The sequence below is a fragment of the Tachypleus tridentatus genome, chromosome 2 (assembly GCF_004210375.1).
Source record: "Tachypleus tridentatus isolate NWPU-2018 chromosome 2, ASM421037v1, whole genome shotgun sequence".
Lineage (NCBI taxonomy): Eukaryota > Metazoa > Arthropoda > Merostomata > Xiphosura > Limulidae > Tachypleus > Tachypleus tridentatus.
This window is the reverse complement of record NC_134826.1, coordinates 35094245-35120252: the sequence shown is the minus strand read 5'-3', so window position 1 is coordinate 35120252 and position 26008 is coordinate 35094245. Positions and strand designations below refer to the sequence as shown.

At 32.5% G+C, this 26008-nt stretch overlaps 1 protein-coding gene and 1 long non-coding RNA gene across 5 annotated transcripts in view; one reads left to right on the top strand and one right to left on the bottom strand.

Annotated features, from left to right (window-relative positions):
- LOC143240830 (MOB kinase activator-like 3) overlaps nucleotides 1–12809 on the bottom strand; it is a 34481-nt gene extending 21672 nt beyond the window's left edge. For 3 of the 4 annotated variants that reach the window (XR_013021991.1, XR_013021992.1, XM_076483986.1), the window contains exons 1-3: nucleotides 12590–12809; nucleotides 5647–5797; nucleotides 3691–3784 (exon numbers count right to left, since the gene is read on the bottom strand). Coding sequence is in view for 2 of the 4 variants with exons in the window: in XM_076483986.1 (XP_076340101.1) it covers nucleotides 3691–3784; nucleotides 5647–5797; nucleotides 12590–12625 (281 nt within the window). In the remaining 2 variants the exon portion in view is untranslated. The remainder of the gene's footprint in view (nucleotides 1–3690; nucleotides 3785–5646; nucleotides 5798–12589) is intronic. The other variant, XM_076483995.1, reaches the window with a different exon arrangement.
- Nucleotides 12810–13744: 935 nt separating this feature from the next.
- Nucleotides 13745–26008, top strand: part of LOC143240844 (uncharacterized) — a 38324-nt gene continuing 26060 nt past the window's right edge. The window contains exon 1 of the long non-coding RNA XR_013021998.1: nucleotides 13745–13809. This is a non-coding gene — a long non-coding RNA (uncharacterized LOC143240844). The remainder of the gene's footprint in view (nucleotides 13810–26008) is intronic.

The window sequence follows — 26008 nt, the reverse complement described above, 5'->3', positions numbered from 1 at the left end:
TGGAGATGGCAAACAAAAGCTCTGACTGCCTGACAGAAAACATAAAAGGTAGAAGCAAGTCTGAAGGGTAGGGTGAAAAATTGATAAACCATTCGGTAATGGATGAACTTAAGATACAAATGAGACTGTGGTGATAGAGGGATGTGGAGGTAAGCATTGGCAACATCTGTCTTGGTCATCCATAAGACCAGAGAAAATGCCCTTCATAGGATATGAAATGACTCCGTGGTAAAATAGGGCAGTTGAATAAGGTAATTGAGGTAGGACAAATCAGTGACAGGCTCCTATGCCCCAGTTTTTTGGGAACAACAAAGAGTCTGTAATAAAAATCTGGTGAAGGATGTGGAACAAGTTTGATGGCTTACTGAGATAATAGTTCCTGAACCACCTCTGACAGATGCTAGCTGGTTATGAGATCCTGAGGCAGAGGGAGGAAAACAGTTACAGAAGACACAGGAGGTGGGGAAGACACTGGATCACAAACCCTTTTGATAAAAGTTTAAGAATCCAACACTCCTTGAGGAAAACACACAAGTGATGAAAGAAATTGTCAAGCCAAGCTCCAACATAGTAGTCACAAATACTTTTGGTAATGTGTTATGCATCAAAGAAAATGATGAAATAAAGCATAAGGGAGAGCAAAAGGTTTGTGGAAAGCATAAAGAAAGAACACTAGATGTAGAGAGAGCAACAGATGAGAAAAACTAATCTTGTGATGGAAAAATGTACCATATTGGAATTAAAGGTACTAAGAATCAAGATTAAACCTTAATCCAACACATATAAATTGATTATAATACAACAGCATATATAATATTATTTCAAAAACTGGTTTAAAATAGAAGTTTTGAAAGATACCAAATTGTTCTCCAACATAACATTTGTTCTTTATTCTGTGCAATTACAATGAGGCACAAACTTAGAAAATAGGTATTATTCTAGATGTAATGTTTTGATGGCATGACATCATCGATAATCTCAGAGATTGTTGTGACAAAAATAAACATCATTATAATTTGAGCAATTTTGAGAAAAATGATTTAATACCCTCCATTTCCTAAAATATTTTATCGAAGAAACAAATGTACTATGACACTGATGGAATATTTTTCAAAAGTGGTTGGAAATCTTTATCATGTCACATTGAGAAATAGAAATCTTGACATGCAATGAAGTTAATGGGTCTGTATCAGAGAATGCTTGAATAATCCTATTTTGTTTCATTTTTCTAAATCAATCAAAGCGTTAAGAAGAAAAACTTTCTGTACCCATAAAATGATCAATAATTTAATAACCTATTTACTTGTGCTTTGTTACTTATTCAGTACCTTTTGCAGGTTTTACTTTTCCCATTTTCATATTTGTGCACATGCCTTTATAACTGGTAATGCAGCAAAAGGTTCATGTATAGTTTCCTACATTAATGCAAAACTTAATGTTTCTCACTTGTTAGAATTTGTTATTAAAAATGTCAGAAAATTAAATAATTCTAATTATAATTAATGCAAAACTTAATGTTTCTCACTTGTTAGAATTTGTTATTAAAAATGTCAGAAAATTAAATAATTATAATTATAATGTCAATATACAAAATTCATTACTTCTATTTTTATACACTCATATAAACTTCCACACCACTTATCTATGCATTTATACTTAACATGAATTTATGCTCCATTGTATCACAAACATCATACACTAACATTTCCAATATTTTTCTTAATGAAAATAAAATAACTTATCACCATATTATATGAAGACAAGGTTTAAAACTATGCAACTAACACATTCAAACCAAAAAGATCTTTTTATGCATTTGTTTAGATTAGGTTTGTTCAATTTTATCTTTGTTGTTTTATTTTTGGCATAGTGTGAAATAAGTTTTCCTTCACATTTCATTCATTATGTTTGAAATAATGTAATATAATGGTATAACAGAATAAAATGATACATTTCTTAAAATTAAATTACTTAAAACTATTTATGAGTTTGTGATGATAAGAAACCCACTTGATGTAAAAATGTATTCTCAAGACAGCTGGTATGGGTATTAAAACTTTAATTAGAATGAACTAAGGAGACCTAAAATTTCCTTATTAAGAAGATTTAAGAAGGTCAAAATGTTTATATGCAAAAACGGCTCGTTTTGGTTGAGAAAATATTTTACATAGAAGAGCAAACAACGTTTCGACCTTGGCAACTGAGGAAACAGTTACCTCTTTCTTTGTGAACCTGACGATGACCGAAGAAGGTCGAAACGTTGTTCGCTCTTCTATGTAAAATATTTTCTCAACCCAAACGAGCCGTTTTTGCATATAAATTTCTCAACAAGTGGGTTTCTTGACATCACTGAGGTCAAAATGTTGTTTTGTACTTTATTTTAACACCAGCCATCTTGAGAATACATGTTTGTGTGTTTGTATAAATGTTTAATATCTGAAGCTTATATTACAGAGTAATTACTTAATTAATTACTTCCAGGCAACAATAAGAAAATACAGGACAATGTTTCCATAGTCAAATGAATGGATCCAAGCATCAGCTCCTGTCAACTTTTGAGGAACTACACTTCATTTCAAAGTGGATCTCTTGTAGTCTTTGCAAAATTGTATAAAATCATATCAATATATATACACACATATAGAATCTAACAGTAATGAAACAGCTAAATATATCTGAGACATGAAACTAAAATACACAATCTTTTGAATGAGTTCTGGTGAGGAAAAACAAAATACTTGAGTTACATTCCAACATTTACCATAATTGATTTAGTAATGATACTGTCACTGGACCTTTTTTACCATTTCCCCAAGAAACTTTAGCAAACTCGCATAGACTTCATCATTAACTTTGAGTTCATTCATAAAAGACAGAAGTCAGCAAGTGACAAGTGGGAAGATTACATGATGTCAATACTAAAACATTTAGGTGTAAGGTGATATGATCATAAATCCAAATAAGATATAAAATGTACCTACAAATGACAAAATTTTAGGCAGCAGCAGTTCTTATCCATTGCTCAAAACATAACCAACAAGACAGAGTATCAGGGAAAACAGAATGGCAAAACCCATTCTATAACAAATTCTAATAGTTAAATGTCTCTCACATTTGTGCAGAAAAGAAAAATGCAAAGGGAAGGATAATGATTTGTCACCTTTGGTTCAGGTATCCAGAGGGTTGACATAAAAACTCTAATACTGTATGGTAGTATGAGAAAAGCCATGCTAAAACTGCCAGACAGGTAAGTAAAGCTCTAGTTTGTTTAATGGTCAGAATCCATTAGTCGAAGAAGAATGGTTGATTAGAGATGGCACTGTAAGGAAGTAAAAGAAAATGTTTTCTGAAATTCATTCTTAAATAAGACACTGACCTCTAAATTTGATTTTCTGGCAGGCCTTTTAAGAAACTTCAGTAAATAAAATTACACTAATAATACCAAATAACTTAAAACAGAAGCAAGAGAAGTATTTATACCATTTAAATACACAGTGTAACTCATCAATACTTCATTAGCAATAGAAGCCAGAATAGCAGTCTAATACCTTTAATCAATATTTGGACACAATCTATGGACCAAATGATTCAGTGACACTGAAGAAAAAATATCTGAGCATTTTTAAATGACAGTAATTAGCACATACTCATATTTTTTCAGACACACTGAAAACATAGCACATAACTTACTTGGGTCCACCAGACATTGTGGGGCATGTTTCTTCTAAGCAGTAGTCTGTGACAGTTCCATATATTAGGTTTATTCTGTTAAAGAAGTCCACAACTAAAAAAATAATAAGATTAACAACAATATTACAATATAACCTTAAATTTAGAACATTCTAAAATAAATTTACATCTTATTTCAGTCCCATCTTAGGATTATTAAACTGAGTTCATTTATGTCTATCAGTGATGATAGTATACGGTACAATAAAGCAAACTTATTACAAGTTTTAACTAAAGGCTAAAAGGTTATCACACCCTACTATATACACAATTAGAAAGGTAAAAAAATTATTTTTATGTACGTATTCTAATTGATAAGCAACATAACTAAGTTGTAGAAAATATGACCCATACGTATTAGGTTGTTTGAAAAATAATGGCAGATTTTTATTCTGAAATTTTAGTTATTTACAGGGATAAGAAACCTGTCTTTTTTATGATTTCATACATACCAATGAAAAACTAAAGCTTTTTTCTATTCATTAATACTTTTATTCTTTTCTAAAACTTTATTTCCAAAAGTTCAGACCCTTAAAATTAAAGATGGAAAAAAAAAAGTTGCACAATTTTTTTGCATGAATTTAAACTTGGTCATAATACATCACAAATAGCTCGCAATATCAACCAATCATGGGACAAAGGAACCACCTCAGAACAGCATTGGCTCCAAAAGTTATAATAACGGAGATGGGAGTCTTGAAGATAAGGAGGGTAGAGGACTTCCTTCTGTTGTTAAAAACAACAAACTGAGAACATCAGTGGAAAGAAATCCATGCCAAACTGTTAGAAAAATGGCACAAGGATTGGTGTTGGCATTTTCACAATTTTGGACCATTTCAAGCAAACTAGAAGAGTGAAAAAGCTTGACCAGTAGGTTCCACACAAACTCAGTGAAAATCAGAAAAAAATTGCCATTTTGAACTGTGCTCTATGTTGATTTTGCATAACAGCAATAACCCATTTCTTGATTGAATTGCCACTTGTGACAAAAAGTTGATCCTTTAAGACAATAGAAAGTAATCTGCACAATGGCTCAACCATAACAAGGCTCCAAAACACTTCCTAAAGCCAAAGTTGCACCCACAGAAGATTATGGTTGCAGAATAGTGATTGACAGCTTATTCAACCAGGGCCCAAATATCACTGCACAGGTTTACTGTCAAGAAGTGGAAAAATTTGTAGAAAATTGTGTGACCAAATGCCAGCATCAGTCAATCAAAGAGGATCAATCTTGCTTCATGATAATACTCAGCCACACATTGCTCAAATGATGCTGCAGAAGCTCAATAAAATAGGCTATAAAACATTGCCTCATCCTCCTTACTCCCCAGACTTATTGTCCACCGAATACCATTTTTTCTCAAGCACTTGGACAACATTTTACAGGACAAAATTTTCAACAAAGCAGCAGTAGAAAATGGCTTTAAATCATTTTTTAGTTCTAGGACTTCAGAGTTTTATCATCATGTCATAAATAATCTTGTTTCACACTGGCAAAAGTCTATAGATTCATTAGGTTACTATTTTGATTAATAAAGTTACTTTTAAGTTTTTTATTTCTTATTACAGCTAAAATTTTAAATCTGCCATTATTTTTTGAACAACCAATCTAAAATAATACAAGGAGAAAAAACTGTGATTTAGGAGTATCTGTATGGTCTCTCTCTCCACCTCTATTGTGTTCACTAATATGATACAGTGTAATTTGGAAACAGACAACATAGTAAACATAAGGTAGGCTCAGGATATCAAGAGTAAATGTAAATTCTAAGTAGCCATTTAATACATTTGTACATGAGTTCACAAAATGTTTACTAATATTTTAATTAAAATTCTAAAGATCAATAAGTAGCTGAGAAGCTTAGTAGTACTCAACCATATACAGAAAGATATTCTGAACAAGTAGAAATATCTTACCATGAACAGCTAACCAATCATTAAAGTTCTCCCCTGGTGGAAGCTTTACAACTTCTCGAAGGTTTATTCCAGAGTTTAATGAAGCTTCAGCCTGTTTATGAAGTGAGTGTCTGAGAGTACCTGGTTCAAACTTCTTTTTAGGTCGGAATGTCTCGATAAAATCAAAAATTTTTAAATTATGCTTAGTTGTTAATAATATACACATAAGTGTTAAAAACATTATATTAAGATAATTGTGAAGCATTACAATATCATTAGAATCCATACTGCCACATCTAGTTTTGCTGTTTCTAACAAATATGCAGCATAGACGAACATTTTTCCAATACTGAAAATGCATTTCAAATAAGTACTTACATTCACTCACATTTTGATTTACCAATTTATTGATGCCCTCTACATGCACAATTTTCACTCATCACTAACTCTGAAACATGCCCTAAACTCATGCATTTTCATATATATTGCTGTACTGTTGCATTCAAATGAGCATAAAACAACCCTTCACCAAGAGGAATGTGAGTCACCTTCCTAATGCAGCTGACTTCCTCAATACTGATTATTCAATCATCACTTTGAGATTAGGCATGAAGAGGTATGTCAGAAGTGTTATTGTGAGGTGGGAAGTGTGACAAGATGTAAATAAATATTAGAAATACATTTTCAGTGGTAGAAAATGCTAATTTCCAATCCAGTACCTTAACTTGGCACATATATATCTATAATTCCCAGCTGAAGTGGTGGAAGAACAGATGAAAATGTTAAATAGATGAGCCCCCTCACAGAAGCAAAGGGAACCCATGAAGTGTTACACCCTATACCATGGAACAGTATAGGAACACATCTATGGGAGATTGCAACTTATCTGTACCAGGGTATATTCTATGACCATAAAAAAAAGAAGGGAGAGAGACATATCACAAGGTCCAATAGAAAATAAGCACAGTCCAGAAACCAAATCAGTATCATAACATGCCAGTTGGTGTAGACTGGCTAGAATGCAACAGACAATACATGATGGTCAAGAGTCTGCAGTAGAAAAAGCAAGGTCCTACCACCTTCATGAGAGAGGATTTATGTTGGCTGATCTTTCACCTATCCAACACCTGTCCACCAGGGAACCTGACACACAGGATGGGGATAAAGCTAACCAGAGGAGCCAACTGTATGTGATTAGTCTACTCTAGTCTAAAACCACATATGGCAGATGGAGGCTATCCCTTTCTTGCTTTATTTATAGTAATCCACAAATGAGTAGGGTCTGAACTTGGTCTTGTTTATGAAATTATAACTGTGAGAATACTTTTAGCAGTCTTGTGGAACACCCCTTAAAGGAATACTATATCAGGCCTTATACTGTGTAGATTTAGAATAAGTATACCCTAGCAGGCATAACTTGCCATTGAGCAGGATCCAGTCAAGTATGAGATGGACTTTCAAAATGTAAGACAAAAAGAAAAAACTCACCCAGTCATAGCTGGTAAGATGTATGAGGAAAGGAATGGGAACTGGAGGCAGCCTGCAGCTATATGACAGTGTGCAATTAATATGCGAGGTTGTCCACATGCTAACCTGAACAATGTCCTCTAACATACAATGGAAGTAAGCAGCCAGGGAGAATGTTAGGTAATGAATTTGATGAGAGGTTACCTATAAGTATCAATAAACATCCTCATCCAATGAAAAATATGCTAAATTGATGAGTTGATGAAAACCATCCAGTAATGGGTAATGGGAGAAATATCATGAGTGAAGAGAATTCCAAGGAATGAAGAGATAGAAATGAGTCATGAAACAAGTGGTGTGGGATAAACAACAGAACATGAATAGGACAAAGTATACTATCATTATCACAGTGAATATAAATGGAAAAAACACTGGAATGAACGTGTTGTACTCTTCACATGCCACATACATTATAGGGAGAAAAATGCAATTAGGATGGAAAAGAATGTAGGAATGATGAGAAATAATGCAAGAAAAATTAATGGCATATACATCAGAGCATTGATGGCTACAAGTTAAAAGGAAGAAGAAAAAAGTTTTTATGGGAGAGATACAAGAAGCAGGAAAACAAAGGTTCAAAACAAGGAAGAATAAGGGCATAGAGGGTAATAGATGGGCCCCAAATGGAAAGTATAGAAGAACTTACTTTTTGAGGAGCACAATTGGCTTTATTTTCCTTTTTGCTTTGTAACTTGATTTGTTCAAGGAGTATATATATATATATATATATATATATATATATATATAAACACACACACATAAATATAAAACAGCAGTCCTTAAAATTTCAAGAGTGGATTAAAAAATAAAAAATACTGTAAACAACATGACAAATATAAGGATTTAATTCACTTTGATCATGTAGTAACCTATGCTTTATCTGAGTGATGACAATATTATAATAAACAAAATACATCAAATTTCATGCTTTTTGGATAGGTAATAAATAGGGTATCCCTAGAGAAAATGTCACATTTTTCACACTAGAGGTAATTTAGGATTTCTTAAAATATTGCTTTATAAAATAAAGAACTTAAAACTTGTATACTATTAAAATGTAGATTGTTAGCTATGATTTCATGCTGCACTATGCATGGTATAAAATAGACAAACAAAAAGTGGTTTAAATTAATTTTGAATGTAATTCATTTAAAACCTCATGGCATACACAATAAAGGTTGCTCATGGTGAGAGAGGTAATTATTTCTGAAAAACCACTATCCACTTTCTTTTTCAAAAGCCACACTGTGAATGGAATCACGAGGTCTCACCAAATCAAATGAAATAAACAAGATGAATTTGAAAAATAGTTTCTGGCAACCTTGTTCAGCTGCAATATCTTTGAGTCACTTCTTTCTCTGGTTAACTGATTGTTGCATTATTTTGTAACAGGCAAGGTGTTTGGTATTTCTTGCAGTTTTGAAGTGTTACTTTATATACCGAGAACTATTCTGTTCATAAAATGCTACATATGGTAAAATTAAATATTAGGGTTTGAAGATGAATAAAAGTGTTATTAAAATAAAAACATACCATTTACCTCTTTTTTCATTAGTGGATGTCTTTGCAAAAAGTTAAGACTTTTAGTGCTGGATTAAGTTGCCATAATGTGTTAAAATGATTAATGTTAAAAAGATGCTAAGCAATACTTGCTAACTTCTAATCAAATTCAATATCGATTAGCAGTTTCTACTAATCAAATCCAATAAACTACTTTGTCTCGTGATCCTCTTCCAATTGTGAGAGGGTTCTCATTGCATAATTATGCCATCATGCATTAGCACAATTTAAGCTAAACATTTGTTTTTTAGCATACAGATTTCACAGGTAGAACCAAGCATTTCTTTTAATAAATTTTACTAACTACAGTAAGAAAGTTTAAAACAACTGTTTAGCAATACGATGAACTTTCATTTCTACAAGTTTTTCTGGTTGGCATTATGTAATAAAAGCAATGCAGCTTAAGATGTACATCCACATATAGTGCCAAGTTCTTAGATGACCTTATTTTTAACTAAAAACTTTTAGTAATTTTTAGTAGAATTTCTCTGATTTTATTTTATTTGTATTTATTTAATACATTTTTGTATCTATTACAGAATCATTTAATAATTTTATCTAATTTTTTTTATTAAATCCATTAGCTATTAATTTTCATATCAATATATCAACAGTATTAATATAATGTTGTAATTTATTACAAACTTTACAATATCTGAATAACTGTGAAGTTATAATGTTTATAATAATTTACATTTAATCAGTTAAAGAATAAGATTAAAGAAATGCAAGAAAAATGTTATAGTTCCTGTTGATAAAGCTAACTGTAATATTGGTATAATTTGCAAAAATTCTGTGCGTTAATTATGATAAAAGAAATTAATCGTAAACAAACTTTTAAACTTGACAACCAATCCAAAGATACAGTAATTATAATTTTGTTAAGGCTGATCATAAACTTTCTTCTAAACATAATTCTTATGTACATTTGCTGATTCTTTATGCTATTCCAAAATTACACAAATCTCCAATTAAATTCAAATTTATTTCCAATTCAATAAAAACAATTATTAAACAACTGGCTATATTATTAGATAAATTACTTAATATTTTACTTGAAAAGATAGAAAATGTAAGTATTAACAATAAAAGACATACATTTCGGATAACAAAAAATAATCAACGTAAGACATTTATGGAATGTCTAAGAAAGCGTGAGTAGGTAAACAGTATTCAAACTTTTGATTTTACAACATTATATACCATACCACAATACCATTAGAAGATTTAATCTTTGTTTTAAATTCATTAATAGAACAATATTGTTATCCTTTTAAAAAACTGGACAAAAAAAAATATAGTTCCAAAAACATAAAAGATACATTAAGTTTCTGCATTTATAATAATTTTATATTTTTCAATAAACAAAGCTTTTAAACAAGTGATAGGAATTCCAATGGGAGCTAACTGTTCAACTTGTGCAGCAAATTTATATTTATATTACTATGAAAATATATTTATTGAAAACTATACAAATCCAGATATTTTTACTTTAAATTTCTGATGATTTAATCAGCATAAATAATTCTCAAATATATAATGTTATTCTCACCATTTCTCCAAAAGAATCAGAAATCAAAAATACATCAATTTCTAATACAGATGCACATTATTTATATTTAGAAGTTAAAGTAATTGATAAAAAGGATGTCAATATAAATATTTTTGATAAAACATTTTAATTTTCCAATTTATGGTTTACCCTCCTTACATAGTAATGTGACAGGCTCATCTATAACAAGCACTATAACTTCACAGTTTTTTTGAGATATTGTAAAATTTGTAATAAATTACATTATTTTATTAATAATGTTGATATAGTGATATGAAAATTAATAGCTAATGGTTTTAATAAAAAATTAGATAAAATTATTAAATGATTCTGTAATAAATACAAAAATGTATTAAATGAATATAAAGAAAATAAAATCAGAGAAATTATATTAAAATTACTAAAAAGCTTTAGTTAAAAATACAGTCATCTAAGAACTTAGCACTACTTTAAGCAGATGTACACCTTAAGTGCATATAAAAGCACAACAGTCACAGTAAACTATCACTTTTTGATGTTGTGTTAATTAGTGCCTCTACCAAAATTGGGGGCAGGAATGCTAATTTCAAGAGGTAAGTTTTATCTTACTCCCAGATGGTAGTAACTTATTTTCATATTTATATTTTCATCTTTTTAAGTTATTTTAACTTGGGAGAGCAGTCATCTTCCCACAACTGTCTGCTTGCAGTGAAGGATGATATAGATGTGGAAAGTTTTGGGCTTGAGCACCCACATCTTGCTCTCCTAATTTCTAATTTTCTTATGTGAGTCTAGAAAACTGGAGGTTAAGACTGACAGATGGTGTATCCCCACATCAATGTGGGTTCTACTTCTGCAGTCACATCCAAAGCCTAGGATACATTGTATAATCCCACACTGCAGATTGTACCTTAGGATCCCTTTTTTTAGAAAAATGTGCAGCATATTTAAAAAAAAATTCATGTTAATGTGTTTTAATTTGTGGCTTGAATATTTTATGGTTATAATATGGTTAGAATCAGAGGTTGGAATTTGTTGTTTTTAATACAGTCCTTCCTCATGATTTTGTTTATTCATTTAACTTCATTTAGATATAAATTATTTAATTTCACTAAAATACATATATTATTATTATTAATTCCTTTGTCAACTACTTCTACTTAGCACCTTGGTATATGTTATTGTTACTTTTTTACAATACTTTAGATATCTCTAAAATGAGAACAAATAAACAATGAACACATTACACATGGATAAATGCAATGTCATTCATCGTCACATGAAAGGTTATTGCATTATGACACTACAACTTGACTTGCACTAGCAGTGTGTAACTAGGAAGGGAAGATTATTCATTTCATAAATCAATTACCCCATCAGAAAAAAAAACATTTTCCTACATTTTTTTTCTTAAACTTGCATTTTCTCATCCTGTTGTCCTCCACGTATAGCACAAAGAAATAAAAAACCTTTATACTATTAATCTGGCAGGTAATCTTGTGAACTTCACAAAGATCTATTACCCTTCTTTTCTCAAGACTAAATTATGAGATCATAACATAACCCTAGATACTAGGTATACGTTATTAGTTCTGATGTACAAAGGTAGCTTGATTTGATCAAAAGTTAATAATAACATACTTGAAAGGTAATTTGCCATACATTTCAACTTCATATCATATCAACTGATTCAATTCATTGAGTAATACCTAAACAATCTAATCACAGTAGAAAACAGTTAATCAGCACATTTAAGTAATTCACTAAAAATAAATTATACTCCTATCAATATCATTAATCAATTTAATGTAAATAACTCAAACACAATAAATATGTACATAACATTACGTATTTCACTCTTTACTGTTAATACAAAATTTGATTCCAAAACATTACATGCAATAATAATCAAAATTTTTATAACTTCTACCACAATTTAGAAGTCCAAAAGAATTGACTACATTCAAGTTCTACTAGAGTATTAATAATAATTGTAAGTACTACTTGAAATATTTATTCCAGTCACTGCAGTCTAATGTGTTTGATCATATATTCTAAATACGCTGATTAAAAAGTACATTCAAATATTTCACTACTTAGTAATATTAAGAATCAGAGGAAATAGTATACCAACCGTTATGCTTAATAATTTATGTTACACTGACAAAATTCACTGATGCATAACGAGAAAAATGAGGTATAGTTATTAATTTTATGTCGTTCCAATGACGGTGGAAGAAAACCACATCATACAGACATTAAGTTCTGAAATAAATTGAACTATATATTTTTAAATCACATATCAAATGCGTTTAACAAGTTCAAGGCACGGTTAAATATCCTCACCTTTCCTTTTTGAAAAAACTCAACAAAGTTTGCCATGTTTACTCTAGTTAACAGAGTCCTCTGGATATATGTAAAAAGATAAGACGCTGTTAATTTATATTTTAACAAACCTGGCCCATAGAAGATATGCTTCTCCAGTAAAACAACCAACTATATTAAATTAATTTAATCAGTGATGTCGAGAAAACCCACTTGTAGAGAAATATATATGTAAAAACGGCTCGTTTGGGTTGAGAAAATATTTTACGTAGAGGAGCTCCTATACGTAAAATACTTTCTCAATCCAAACGAGCCGTTTTTACATATATATTAAATTAATTTAGTTCTTCGCATGGGTATACCTATCCAAAATACAAAACGAAACTTTGAATAAAAGTAACACCACAATGGAAATATATATTACAAGTTCATAATATCAATAGGAACACTTTTTTTATCGAAAAACAAAACTACATATGGGTTTCAAGGCTTTAAAACCTATTGTCCCTAACATTCGATTTCACATTATCAAATATTCAATCATATCACTCAAACAATACTGTCAAAGGAATAATGTCCACTAAAGCCAAAAATAATTTTTGACAAAAAACCAAATTACTTTGTTACTGTTTCTAGCGGTGTCCATTAGTCATCGAATAATGGTTAGGGTATATAAAATGCAACACAATAGTGTTTATTGCATCAGTCATGCTCTTCAGATTGACTTTTTAAGGCCTTTTTGTACACGTTTGTCTTCGTATTTCCCTTTAATATATTTTTAAAGGACACTACTTTGGATAATCCTTTCCATGTTCAACATAAAATAATAATATTTCCTTTGTGCTTTTAGCAGATGGATCTGTCTGGATAAGAAACATGATGAAGAATTAACTTCTTCACTGGAAAAAAACATCAATGTATTTTTCGTTATTGTATGTTAAAACCTTTGTGATGATATTGTAATAATAAACTAAAAGAGCTTAGCCTTTCTAAATGTGAGTTAAAATATATCTTCATATGGGTATATATTATGGTAGAAGTTTTTCGATTTTTCTCACGCCTTTTTGGTTTTACATTTAGTTTGCGTCCTTGTGATTATGATATTATAAGTTTTTTGTTTCTATTTATCTTTATTTCCGGCAGGTTGCACATTATAGATCCATTCTACAAGCAAAGGTGCTTGTGCTCAAACTGCTGTGTATCTTCAGGTGGCATGCGGACTATTTCCAAAACAAGAAACGGTACAGTAATCTTAGCTATTAAGAGATATTTTAGCCAATAATTACTGGGATCGCTAGGGTCTCCACCGTCTTTGAAGATGACAGTAATAATGGCGCTTTTCCGTTGGTTTGGGAAATATTCTGAAAATAAAGAAAGGATTAATTATTAAATGAAGCGTTCTTCAAATAGTATGTTTCTTGCCCCGTCTTTGTCAGGCGAAGAATTTTTGAATTTAGAAATGATTTCGGCTGTCGTAATGTGCCTGCAAATGCTGTTGTTTGATGCATTTTCAAAGTTGAATGTTGCTGGGGATTAGGTCTTCATAGTAAAGGATTGATGTTGAAATGCTTATTGGTTATAATGAAGTGATCGTTGTTAAAATTGGTCGAATTAAGTGTAGTAAAATTTAATTCATAAAACAATATGAAGAGGCTGGCTTTTATTTCGTCTGTTGTTGCCGAAGTGTTGTTATGTTTAATTGTTATGCGTTTAAGCATTGTTAGACATTGATTTGTTAGCTATGTTATTAATACTGATAACAATGATATCCATGCTAAATGAAACGAAGTCAATCATTTCTTTAATGTTCTTCCAGTCAGCTTTAGTGAAGTGAAGGGCTACCAGTCTGTACTGTGTAAGTCATGATGTAGATCAAAGGAAATCGAGTTAAGGTCACAGCTAATGTTTTCGTGTACACGGAAGTTGTTTGGGTATGAGCGGACAGGATATTACGGCTAAATCTTGAATGTCTTGTGATACCTTGTGGAAAGTGTGAGTTGGAGTTACGTCATTGTGTTTTACTAAATTATTATTTTAAATGATAGTGTGCAAGAAATGCCCGTTAGCGTATGATGTTCGACAATTTGCATTAAATCTCCTTGACTTTGTTCTCGTCTATAAAGTAAAATATTTTAGAAGGCCGGTACGTCTCATGGCTTTAAATGCTTGGCGTATTCTTTGGGTGGAAGGGTTTTTTTTTTTTTGTTTAATTTCGCGCAAAGCTACACAAGGGCTATCTGCGCTAGCCGTGCCTAATTTAACAGTGTAAGACTAAAGGGAAGACAGCTAGTCATCATCACCCACCGCCAACTCGTGGGCTACTCTTTTACCAACGAATATTGAGATTGACCGTAACATTATAACGCCCCCACGGCTGAAAGGGTGAGCATGTTTGGTGTGACGGGGATTCGAATTCGCAACCCTCAGATTACGAGTCGAATGTTTTCAACACCTGGCCATTCCGGGCCTAGGGGGAAAGGGTGATCCTAATTATTATTCTCCTCTTAGCTAGTCATCTGAGGTTGGTGAAATTTATCTTCGGAAACAGTTGATGTAGTTCATTTGGAATATCTGTTTATTTTTAGGCTGCAGGTATTCCTTCGACAATGGTGGGTGGTGGAGCTGTGGAGTGTTGGTTGGTGTTTTCGGTGGTCTTGTTTTTGCTGAAGACGTGGAGTTGGTGTTGAACTGTATAAGGTGGTGGAGATTGCTGGAGATGCTAACGGCTTAATCAAAACTTTGTAGAATGATGGTAATTGTTCTTTTTTAGTGAGACGTTTGTTGGTAGATCTGGTTCCCATGTGGGGCGGGGTGGTTGGAACTAGCATCTGTGTTAGGCTTTGGCTCTGTACCTGGGCTAGGGTTTTCTTTCTACACTCCATACTATGGCGAAGAAATAATAATGTAAAACAAAAAAGTGAAGACTTAGTAGGTGTTTTGAGAGTAGAGAAAATGAACGTCCTTATTGTCCAAAAGTTAGTAAAAAAGGAAAAACAAAAACGAAATACCTTAATATATATATAATCGTCGTTGTTGTGGTAGGTATATTGGTTTAAAACTAAAAGTGGTGAGAAATTTGGATTTCTCTTCGTCTTATTTGATTTAGTTTATGTTCATTATTGAAGTTAATAAAAATAATTATTAGATTTAATAAAAGTAGTTATTGAGGTAACAGGAAATAAATGTTTCTTAGTTGCCACCACAAGCAGTAAGGAAAAGTCTGTGCATAATACAAGATATTTCCTTATAGTATTCTGGTGAGTTGTAGAAAAAGCGTTGTAGTTGGTTTGTTTAGCGCTGCTTCTGATTGGTGAAAAGACTAAATGAGATTTCAACCAATTATAACCGTAAATTCTTCACTTCTAATCCCGAATCCCTGCTTAGTGAAGGTTGTATTGTGTTAATGCAAATAGATTCTTTAATTTTTCTTGTTTTCCAACATTTGTCTTTGTTCATAACTTTAGTTTTATCCTAGTTTATTTTGTGTCCATTTGATACGGTGTCTTCTCTAATGACTAAATTTTGCGTTTTCATGAATGGTGCACCGTCCTTGCGTTCTTTCATTCTTGTTCCGAATCTTCTATCTGTTTCTCCAATGTATGTATTGTTGTAGGAACATGAAATTTCACAGGTGACGTTCTTGTGTTTTTTATTAGTCTTGTTTACAAGACTTCCATAAGCCATTTATGTTGAATCTTTGGTTATACATTTGAGTTTTTCACTGAAATTTTGCACGTAATGCAGGTAGATGGTACCAGTAGTGTTCTTCTTTCCGTTGTGGTTTTCAGGGAAATTTTTATGACACTAGAAATGTAACTAGTGTAACTGTTCTGTTTACAACGCTCTGTGACCTTTTGGAGTTTTGTATGAATGGATATCTTATCGCATATCTTTTCTGTTCTCTTGTTTAGGCATTTAGTTATTCCACATTTTATCGTGGTTGTAAGATAGGACTGAAGGTATTAGGTACCTGTCAGTATCGGTGTGTTTTTTGTATACGGTTGTGGTGACTTTCCTCTCTTGTCTACTGATGAGTATGACAAGAAACGGTAAGGTGTCTTTCAGTTCTAAGTGGTAAGGAGTAGCCATTCAGCAATGCAATGGATATAAGTTGACTGTTAGTTCTTTGATGGTATCTATCTTCATGTCAGTTCTAGGTGGTAAGGAGTAGCCATTCAGCAATGCAATGGATATAAGTTGACTATTAGTTCTTTGATGGTATCTATCTTCATGTCAGTTCTAGGTGGTAGGGAGTAGCCATTCAGCAATGCAATGGATATAAGTTGACTATTAGTTCTTTGATGGTATATATCTTCATGTCAGTTCTAAGTGGTAAGGAGTAGCCATTCAGCAATGCAATGTTGACTATTAAGTATCTATCTTTGACTATTAGCCATTCAGCAATGCAATGGATTAAGTTGACTGATGGTATCTATCTTCATGTCAGTTCTAGGTGGTAAGGAGTAGCCATTCAGCAATGCAATGGACATAAGTTGACTGTTAGTTCTTTGATGGTATCTATCTTCATGTCAGTTCTAGGTGGTAAGGAGTAGCCATTCAGCAATGCAATGGATATAAGTTGACTATTAGTTCCTTGATGACATCTTCATGTCACTTCTAGGTGGTAAGGAGTAGCCATTCAGCAATGCAATGGATATAAGTTGACTATTAGTTCCTTGATGACATCTTCATGTCACTTCTAGGTGGTAAGGAGTAACCATTCAGCAATGCAATGGATATAAGTTGACTGTTAGTTCTTTGATGGTATCTATCTTCATGTCAGTTATAGGTGGTAAGGAGTAGCCATTCAGCAATGCAATGGATGCAAGTTGACTGCTAGTTCTTTGATGGTATCTATCTTCATGTCAGTTCTAGATGGTAGAGAGTAATCATTCAGTAGTCGTTATCTAGTGATATGAAGGGTTTCTGAGGTCGCAGCATTGATGAATAGAGTTGTGACGTTAAAACTGACAAGTATATACTGATATCTGACGTCTAGCTTTCTGAGTTGTTCTATGAAATCTTTCGAGTCGCAAACCTGGAGTTCATTATCCCTCGTGGTGAAGATAAGGTAGATACCAATAAGATAGCTCGTTGGTAGTAAGATGAGTTTAAAATATGGACGACAGATCTTAAGGGTAGTTTTTGAAACCGAGGGGGAAAGCTGTCGTTGGTTCGTAAATATTTAGCTAGAAGATTATTTTTATTAAGATATTTTTAGTTATGACTTTCAGAAGTATTTTATTTTCTTCTTACTGTTATATGAGTACTGAATAACGTATATTACTAATAATGTATTTATCACAGCTCTCTTTAGATCAACAAATAATCTGTACAAATAATTGTATAGATAATTAAAAGCTGCTGTTAATCTAAGGTCAATAAATATCATAATTTGAAATAAGTTCTTTATTTTGTTTGCATCATATTTTGCTATCATTAAAACTAGTGAGCGACATTGGGATTATTCTGATATATATTTAAGCTCACAGATAACGTAAAGAAAGAATAGATAGAAAATGGTAAAAGTTAAATAATATCATTCTATGCAAAATTTTGTAAAGTGTGTTTGTTGCTGAGTTATGTTGTTCTAACGGCCAGAATTCAATCCAATATTAGAGTGTTATAGGCCCACGAGCTTATCGATGAGGGAAGAAGTTATGAAGTTACCTTAGGATAACATTCAGGGATCTGTTTTTGACACGCTTTGGGGAAGATTCACTCTAATAAACATATAGTTGGCATTGTAATAATAAGTCATATCAAAGGAATTGCCTAGCATAGCCAGGTGGGTTAAGGCGTTCGACTCGTAATTTGAGTGTTGCGGGTTTGAATCCCGGTCGCACCAAACATGCTTGCCCTTTCAGCCGTGAGGGCGTTAATTTGAGTTAAAAACTTGTTAAATTTTTGTACTGTCGTAGTAAAATAAATGATTTTAGTGAACTCGATGAGACGTGTGAGCTTTCACAGTGTGTTTGTTTCCACTAAAATGGGGAAGAATACCTGAAGAATAGTTATAATTAAACAAAGACTATCAACTCTAAACTGGTTACGGCCCGGCATGGCGAGGTGGTTAAGACACTCGACTCGTAATCCGAGTGGCGCGGGTTCGAATCCCCGTCTCACCAAAAATGCTCACTCTCTCAGCCGTTGGGGCGTTATAAAGTAACGGTCAATTCCACTATTCGTTGGTAAAAGAGTAGCCCAAGAGTTGGCGGTGGATGATGATGACTAGCTGCTTTCCCTTTAGTCTTACACTGCTAAATTAGGGACGGCTAGCGTAGATAGCCCTCGAGTAGCTTTGCGCGAAATTCAAAAACCAAACAATCAAAGAAATTATATGGCAGGGTACAGGAATTATAAAATCTAATCCATAAACAAGAATTTGAATTATTTAGAAATTCGCAAAACATGTAATATTCCTCAATACTAATTAAAAGTACCAGCAGAAACGGACAGCTCTGTCTAATCGCAGTATTTATACTTCATTAAAATGCATTAATAAAAAGTGAGCACTTTCTAATAAGTGATTTTTTTTTCTAGGAAGTACAGTAATTCAAGGTACAGATATTAAAATTTTCATAAGGTTTACTGATATAAACTGTAATGCTTTTATGTATTAAAATTGGTGCCGTTTGTTTAAAAATTAATAGTTTTTAAAGAACTCTATTTTCTCAGTACAACATTTAAAACTTGCGTTAATAAAGGTATAACCAAACCCTCACTACAGTCCTAGTGAAATTCGCGTCATTGCTGTGAGAAAAATACTTTTGTTGTAAAATGTGTTATATTGTTAAAAAATAGCTGTTGCATATACCGCAGTTATTTTTATGCTGTGAAATTTGTTATAGATTTTTGTTTTCGGTGTCATTCAATAGATGACGCAGGAGTTTTTGTTACACATATAGAAACTGACATACACGCTTCGTCCGTTATAACAAAAAGATTGAATATATGTTTAAAATAGCATGAGAAGAAATGAAAAAAATACTTTGTTAGCGGTTAATTCCAAAAATACAATGATATAATTTTGATTGGAAGACATGTTTATTTTTGTAAATTATTAAAGATTTATATTGTTATGGACTATTACGAAAGAATAAATATGAATTTTATCTTGAAAGCTGATTTTTTTATTTGAATATTTATGGCCGGGCATGGCCAGGTGGGTTGAGGCTTGCGACTCGTAATCTGAGGGTCGCACCAAACATGCTCGCCCTTTCAGCCGTGAGGGCGTTATAATGTGACGCTCAGCCCCACTATTTCTTGGTAAAAGAGTTGGCAGTGGGTGGTGATGACTAGCTGCCTTCCCTCTAGTCTTACACTGCTAAATTAGGGACGGCGGACCCAGATAGCCCTCGAGTAGCTTTGTGCGAAATTCAAAAACAAACAATTTGAATATTTTAATCAAAAGTATATTCTGAATAAGACAAAAATGTAGTTTAGTGGAAAATTACACACACAAACACTGGTTTAAATTACGTAAAAGTTATTATTAATAGTGAGAATATTTATCCGTCAAAATATTTTAAAAATGGAAAAATAAATCCACAAAAAAAAAACGGTTTACTATTAAGATATACATAAGTTACAGAAATAAATTAGATTATTTCTACCTTCTCTTAGGTAAATCAAGCTAAATATTATGAAAACTGGGTTTTAGTCCTTATTGTAAGTTTTTCTTAAATTGGTTTTAGCATACATAAAGGATTGCTGTTAAGTTGCTCTTCTTGTTCGTGGTGCAATCAGATATTCATCTGACTGTGCAATAGGAATTTTAAACTACATGAGTTTAAAAACTTGATCTTTCAAGCCGAAAATTTTGAAGTTTTTACGCTAGAGTTTTTAATTTCGCATAAAGCTACTCGAGGGCTATCTGCGCTAGCTGTCCCTAATTTAGTAGTGTAAGACTAGAGGGAAGGCAGCTAGTTATCACCACCCACCGCCAACTCTTGAGCTACTCTTTTACCAACGAATAGCGGGATTGACTGTTACATTATAACGTCCCAACGGATGAAAGAGCTACCATGTCTGGTGCAACGAAGATTTGAACCCACGACCCTCAGATTACGAGTCGAACGTCTTAACACGCTTGGCCATGCCGGGCCTTTACGCTAGAGAATAAGCTATTAAATTGTGCTGAAGTACTTGATAACAAACTTGAGTATTATACTACAAGAATCGACTACTTCGATAAAAGATTAATGTTGTTCAAAGGTTGACCCTCTGACGACATAGCTCTCAGTAAACAGTTGTTACGTGTCTCCGTTGTTGGTGAAATGAATGTATACATAGTTGGAAGATATTACTTGCTTTATGAAAACTATAAAATACATATTTTTTCCCTTATATAGTATACATACATTATTACTAATATGTCGACTGCACACTCGATTAGAAATAGTAAATACGTGCGTAATTGTTTAAATTATATCACAAGTAAAGGTTGTTTTCATATATAAGTTATAGTGAAGGCAAGCCTTAAGATGAATTCTCAAGACAGCTGGTATGATTATTAAAACTCTAATTAAAATAAAGTACAGAATAACGTTTCAGGTTAACAAACCTGAAGATGACCTAAGAAAGTCGAAACGTTCTTCTGTACTTTAGTTTAATTAAAGTTTTAATACCATTACCAGGTCTCTTGAGAATACATTTTTACTTTAAATGGCTTTCTCGTCATCACGAAAGCATTAAAATGACGAAATATTTTCGACGCTGTTGGCTAATGCATTGCTACTAAACATATTAAGTATGGTTAAGAAGCTGAGAAGATATCCTCATGTTCCAGTAATATTATACTGTCTTCATTTTAAAACTTGTAAATACACACCTAGATATCTTAAGTTAATTGTACTGTTTTTATAGATATTTATGGAAGCTTGAATATTGATACTTTTGATATACAAATTTTACTTATCACACCTAGTGCTCTCCTTTAGTCATCTTCTTTAATTAATACACTCTGCTATTAGCTGTCCTTTAAGAGCACAACGGTATTCTCAAGGCTTATAACGTTAAAAACTTGGTTTCAATATATTTATAGTGAGCACATCAGAGATAATCTATTGCGAAGCTTTGATGTTAACAACAAAGATATTCATTAGCTTTATGTTAACAACAAAAATATTCATTAGCTTTTATGTTAACAAAAAAGATATGCATTGATAAAGTACGATCTGTTGTAGTAAATCATTATATTTTAATTATTTGCAGTGAAAATGGCCGTGTATATATGAAGGGCCCTGCATGGCCAAGCGTGTTAAGGCGTGCGACTCGTAATCGGAGGGTCGCGGGTTCGCGTCCCCGTCGCGCCAAACGTACTCGCCCTTTCAGCCGTGAGGGCGTTATAATGTGACGGTCAATCCCACTATTCGTTGGTAAAAGAGTAACCCAAGAGTTGGCGGTGAGTGGTGACTAGTTGCCTTCCCTGCTAAATTAGGGACGGTTAGCGCAGATAGCCCTCGAGTAGCTTTGCGCGAAATTAAAACAAACAAACAATATATATGAAAGTATTTAGAAAGTACTTTTGTATTTTTAATATTAAGTCAACTTTCGTGGTGTTAGTATATACATTTTTTATTCAGATGTTACTATTTAGGAGCTTCACCACTTTTGAAACTAGTGTGAAAGTGTCGCATATGAATTATCAGATAAAATACATATTTTTAAGGCTTTATTTATTCGATTCTAGATGCATATACTTTCTGATACATGCAAAACAATAACAGAAATAGTTTCTTTGAGTTAGTGATTTGAGAAATTGACTTGCAATTTAATGATCGCGCGTTCAATTCACTTTACCGAAATGTTAGCGTTTTTAAACATGGGAGGATTTTAACATGACGGTTAATGCAACTATCAGACTAGTGTTCCAAAATTTGACCATGGATTTTTTGATTATTTGGCGTACTACAATTATTGTTAGCTGCACCTCTTATTGTTTGTTTTGGAATTTCGCGCAAAGCTACGCGAGGGCTATCTGCCTTAGCTGTTCCTAATTTAGCAGCGCAAGGCAGCTAGTCATCACCACCCATCGCCAACTCTTGGGCTACTCTTTTATTAACGAATAGAATTGACCGTCACATTAAAGCACCTCTCATTAAACTTTGCTACATATATCATCTGCTTCGAAACGTGGCAATTCAACAAATAACGATTTTTCTTTTTAGATTGTTAGCAGTAAAAATGCGGAATTAAAGATAAACTTACACTGTTTGAATCCCCACGGTTAACAGAGAACATATAACCCATTGTGTAGCTTTGTGGTAGAAGAAAAGCAGCCAGACTTCACTATCTACCCCCATCCCTTGGGCTACTCTTTTACCAATGAATAATGGAACTGGACGTGGTTTATAACATCCCTATGGCTGAAAAGGCGATCATCTTTAATATGACAGAGATTCGATTCTGCAACCCTCAGATTGCGAGTCGAGCACCCTAACCACCTAGCCAAGCTGGGCCAAGTAGTAATGTTATGTTAGAATAGAGGTTCTAGCATGACAGTAAAAAAGACCTGGAGAGTCAAATAATTAGTTAAATTTGTATAATTAGTCATGGTTTTACGAAGAAACTGTCAAAGTATTAAAATTAGCAGTTACTGATTACAACAAATAGCGGAACGTCTAAAAGAATTACTGTAAATTGGGATTTAGAAATAGAGACGTGTGTGTGTTTCCTTATAGCAAAGCTACATGGAGCTATCTACTGAGTCCACCGAAGGGAATTGATCCCCTGATTTTAGCATTGCAAATCCGTAGAATTACCGCTGTACTGACGGGGGTCAAAATAGAGATATAAATATCCATATATATGTATAATACAATACCGCATTATAAACTGAACAAATAAAGTTTAATAATCGAATGGTTGTGGAGCTTACAGTATACCAGTCGTGACATATATATTATCTCTCAGAAACAGTTGTTCTGATACTGTCGGTGTTGAGAAAAAAAAATATTGTTTACAGAACCTACTTTAGGAAAACAAAGAAATATTTGAAGAAAATGTTACAGATATCTACTGTTTATCTGACAGTATTCTGTATTAATTTAATCTTTGTCAAAGTCAATGAAGCACTGAAGAGTTAATAAACACAATCACATTTACTGAGTAGATTATTTTGAAGTATTTAAATACTGAATATGCGACATCAGTTCACTGTAACATGGCTGTACTGACTTACTTTGAATGAAATATAATTATACGAAATACTTGTAATTGTAGTGATAAGTACTGAAACACAACGTAATATTTAAAGTGAGATTTAAGAGTTCTAAAGTTATCGAAATTAATCACTTGAACTTACTTAACAAATTAATATAAAAACACTACGTGGAAGTCAGTAAAATCTGCTACTAACAGTGTTGTATGTGTATTTGAAACGAATAACTGGATTGACTGTCCCACTTTATAATATATCCACAGATGGAAGTGTAAATCGTGTTCAGCAAAATCTTGAATCCCCCGATTCCACATTTATTTACACAAACGTTTAGGCCACGCCCAGCCCACAGTGTATTATAAAAACTATAAGAGTGTTTAAAATCATATTACCCATCATGTTTGTTAAGGCTCTGTCCATCAAGTTTCCGTCAATAAGTGATATTGGAAATAGATTGTCTCGGAGGAAACACTGAACACGAATGGATCAGTATACAGTCAAAATGTTGTTCACCTTACTTGTTATGGCTTTTCCCACAAGTTTCAGTGGTGTTTGAACGAGTGAATAACCATTATTATATCACAGGTTTCTTTCTGTGTACAGAAAGGTAACTATATTTTCACGTGATTAATTATTCTCAATGGTTCTGTTTAGTACACAGTAAACTGCTACTGACTGATCTTTTGTGTTTCCAAATTTCTAAGTTTTTTTTCTTTTCATCTGGTCCTGTATAACTCTTCTGTACTTCTTTAACTGGCTATAACGGATAGAAAGATAAACAAGGAGAGTTTGATCTTATATAATCGCGTGGTTCTTCAACTTTGTACTTCGACAGTCGTCTTAAAATATAAATGAGTTTCATTAAACGATGAATTGCTTACTCCAGAGTTTTTTTCAGAGAAGATAAGTTTTTTTTTTTATTTTCGACTCCACTTCTACAACAGCTCTAAGACAGTTGTTACACATTTTTCGTAATTCAAGCAACTATGAAAATACTGATGTTATTATCAATGATAAAACAATCCAATAATAAGAAAATCAATTTGTAACTAAAACTAACTTTTAAAAACCGGCTATGAAGTTTGTATTTTTAAAGATTGTGAATTTTATTATTTTTGAAAGTTTTCCGTACTGACTGATGGACGGAAACAGTGTTTAGATAAATGTTTTTACTATTATCATAAACTATGATATTTCTTCATAATAGGGATAACATAAAAATTACCTTAAAATGATACGCTATACAAAATGCCGTGAATGTCCATTATCCACTAAAATGTTAATTTATGTGGTTATAAATAAGCAATAGCTGAAATGTTCTTATGTGTCGGTGCCTTTGTACTAGACGCGTGTTAAACGTGTGTTTACGCGAAATCTCAGCTACAAAGCCACTTGGCTCAGTAAATAATTACTTGAAACGATACAAAGCTTTACTTAAAGTGACGTTTAGACGTATCTATTTTCTAATGGTGCAGTGACGTTCTTCGAAAGAACTACAGTTATATCAAATACTTGTAACTGGAACGCAATATATAAGGAAATGAAATATTGTCTTATTCATTCTGTTTGTAAAGGCTCAACAGCTTTATGCATTTCAACCGTTGTCTCAAATATTAATGGTATTTCGTCAAAGGATGAATCATTGTTGCACCACAAGTTTCCTTCAGAGTATATAAGTGGACTTTCGTTTTCACCTCTACAACAAGTGTAAGACAATTTATTAAGATGATACATAGTTTGCGAAATTCAAGTAACTATGAAAATACTGATGTCTTTATCAATGATCAAACAATCTGATAATAAAAAACATCAATTCATAAATTAATTAAACTTTTTAAAAAATGTCTGCAAGGATTTTATTTTACAAGATTGTAAATTTTATTCTATTTTAAGTTTCCATGAACCATAATAATTCTTTATTAAAGGAATCAGACAAAAACTAACGTAAAAAGTAGAGTTATTTAATCAAAACTCAGTTTTCTTTTCAATAGTCAAGAACACCCAAACATAGTTAATAAGCAAAATATGTGGCTTCACCATTGTAGAGAAATAAAAATTTTCCAATTGGTAGATATCATTATTGATATTCTTATTTCAAAAGCCTATAAAAATCAGTTGGATACTTTATACAAAACCGAGACAGATATGCTACATGAAATTCCGCGAATGTCCATGACCAATTTAAAAGTTTATTTATGTGGTTATAAATACACAAAAACAAATGTTCTTTCGAGCCACTGCATTTGTACTAGACGCGTGTTAAACGTGTGACAACA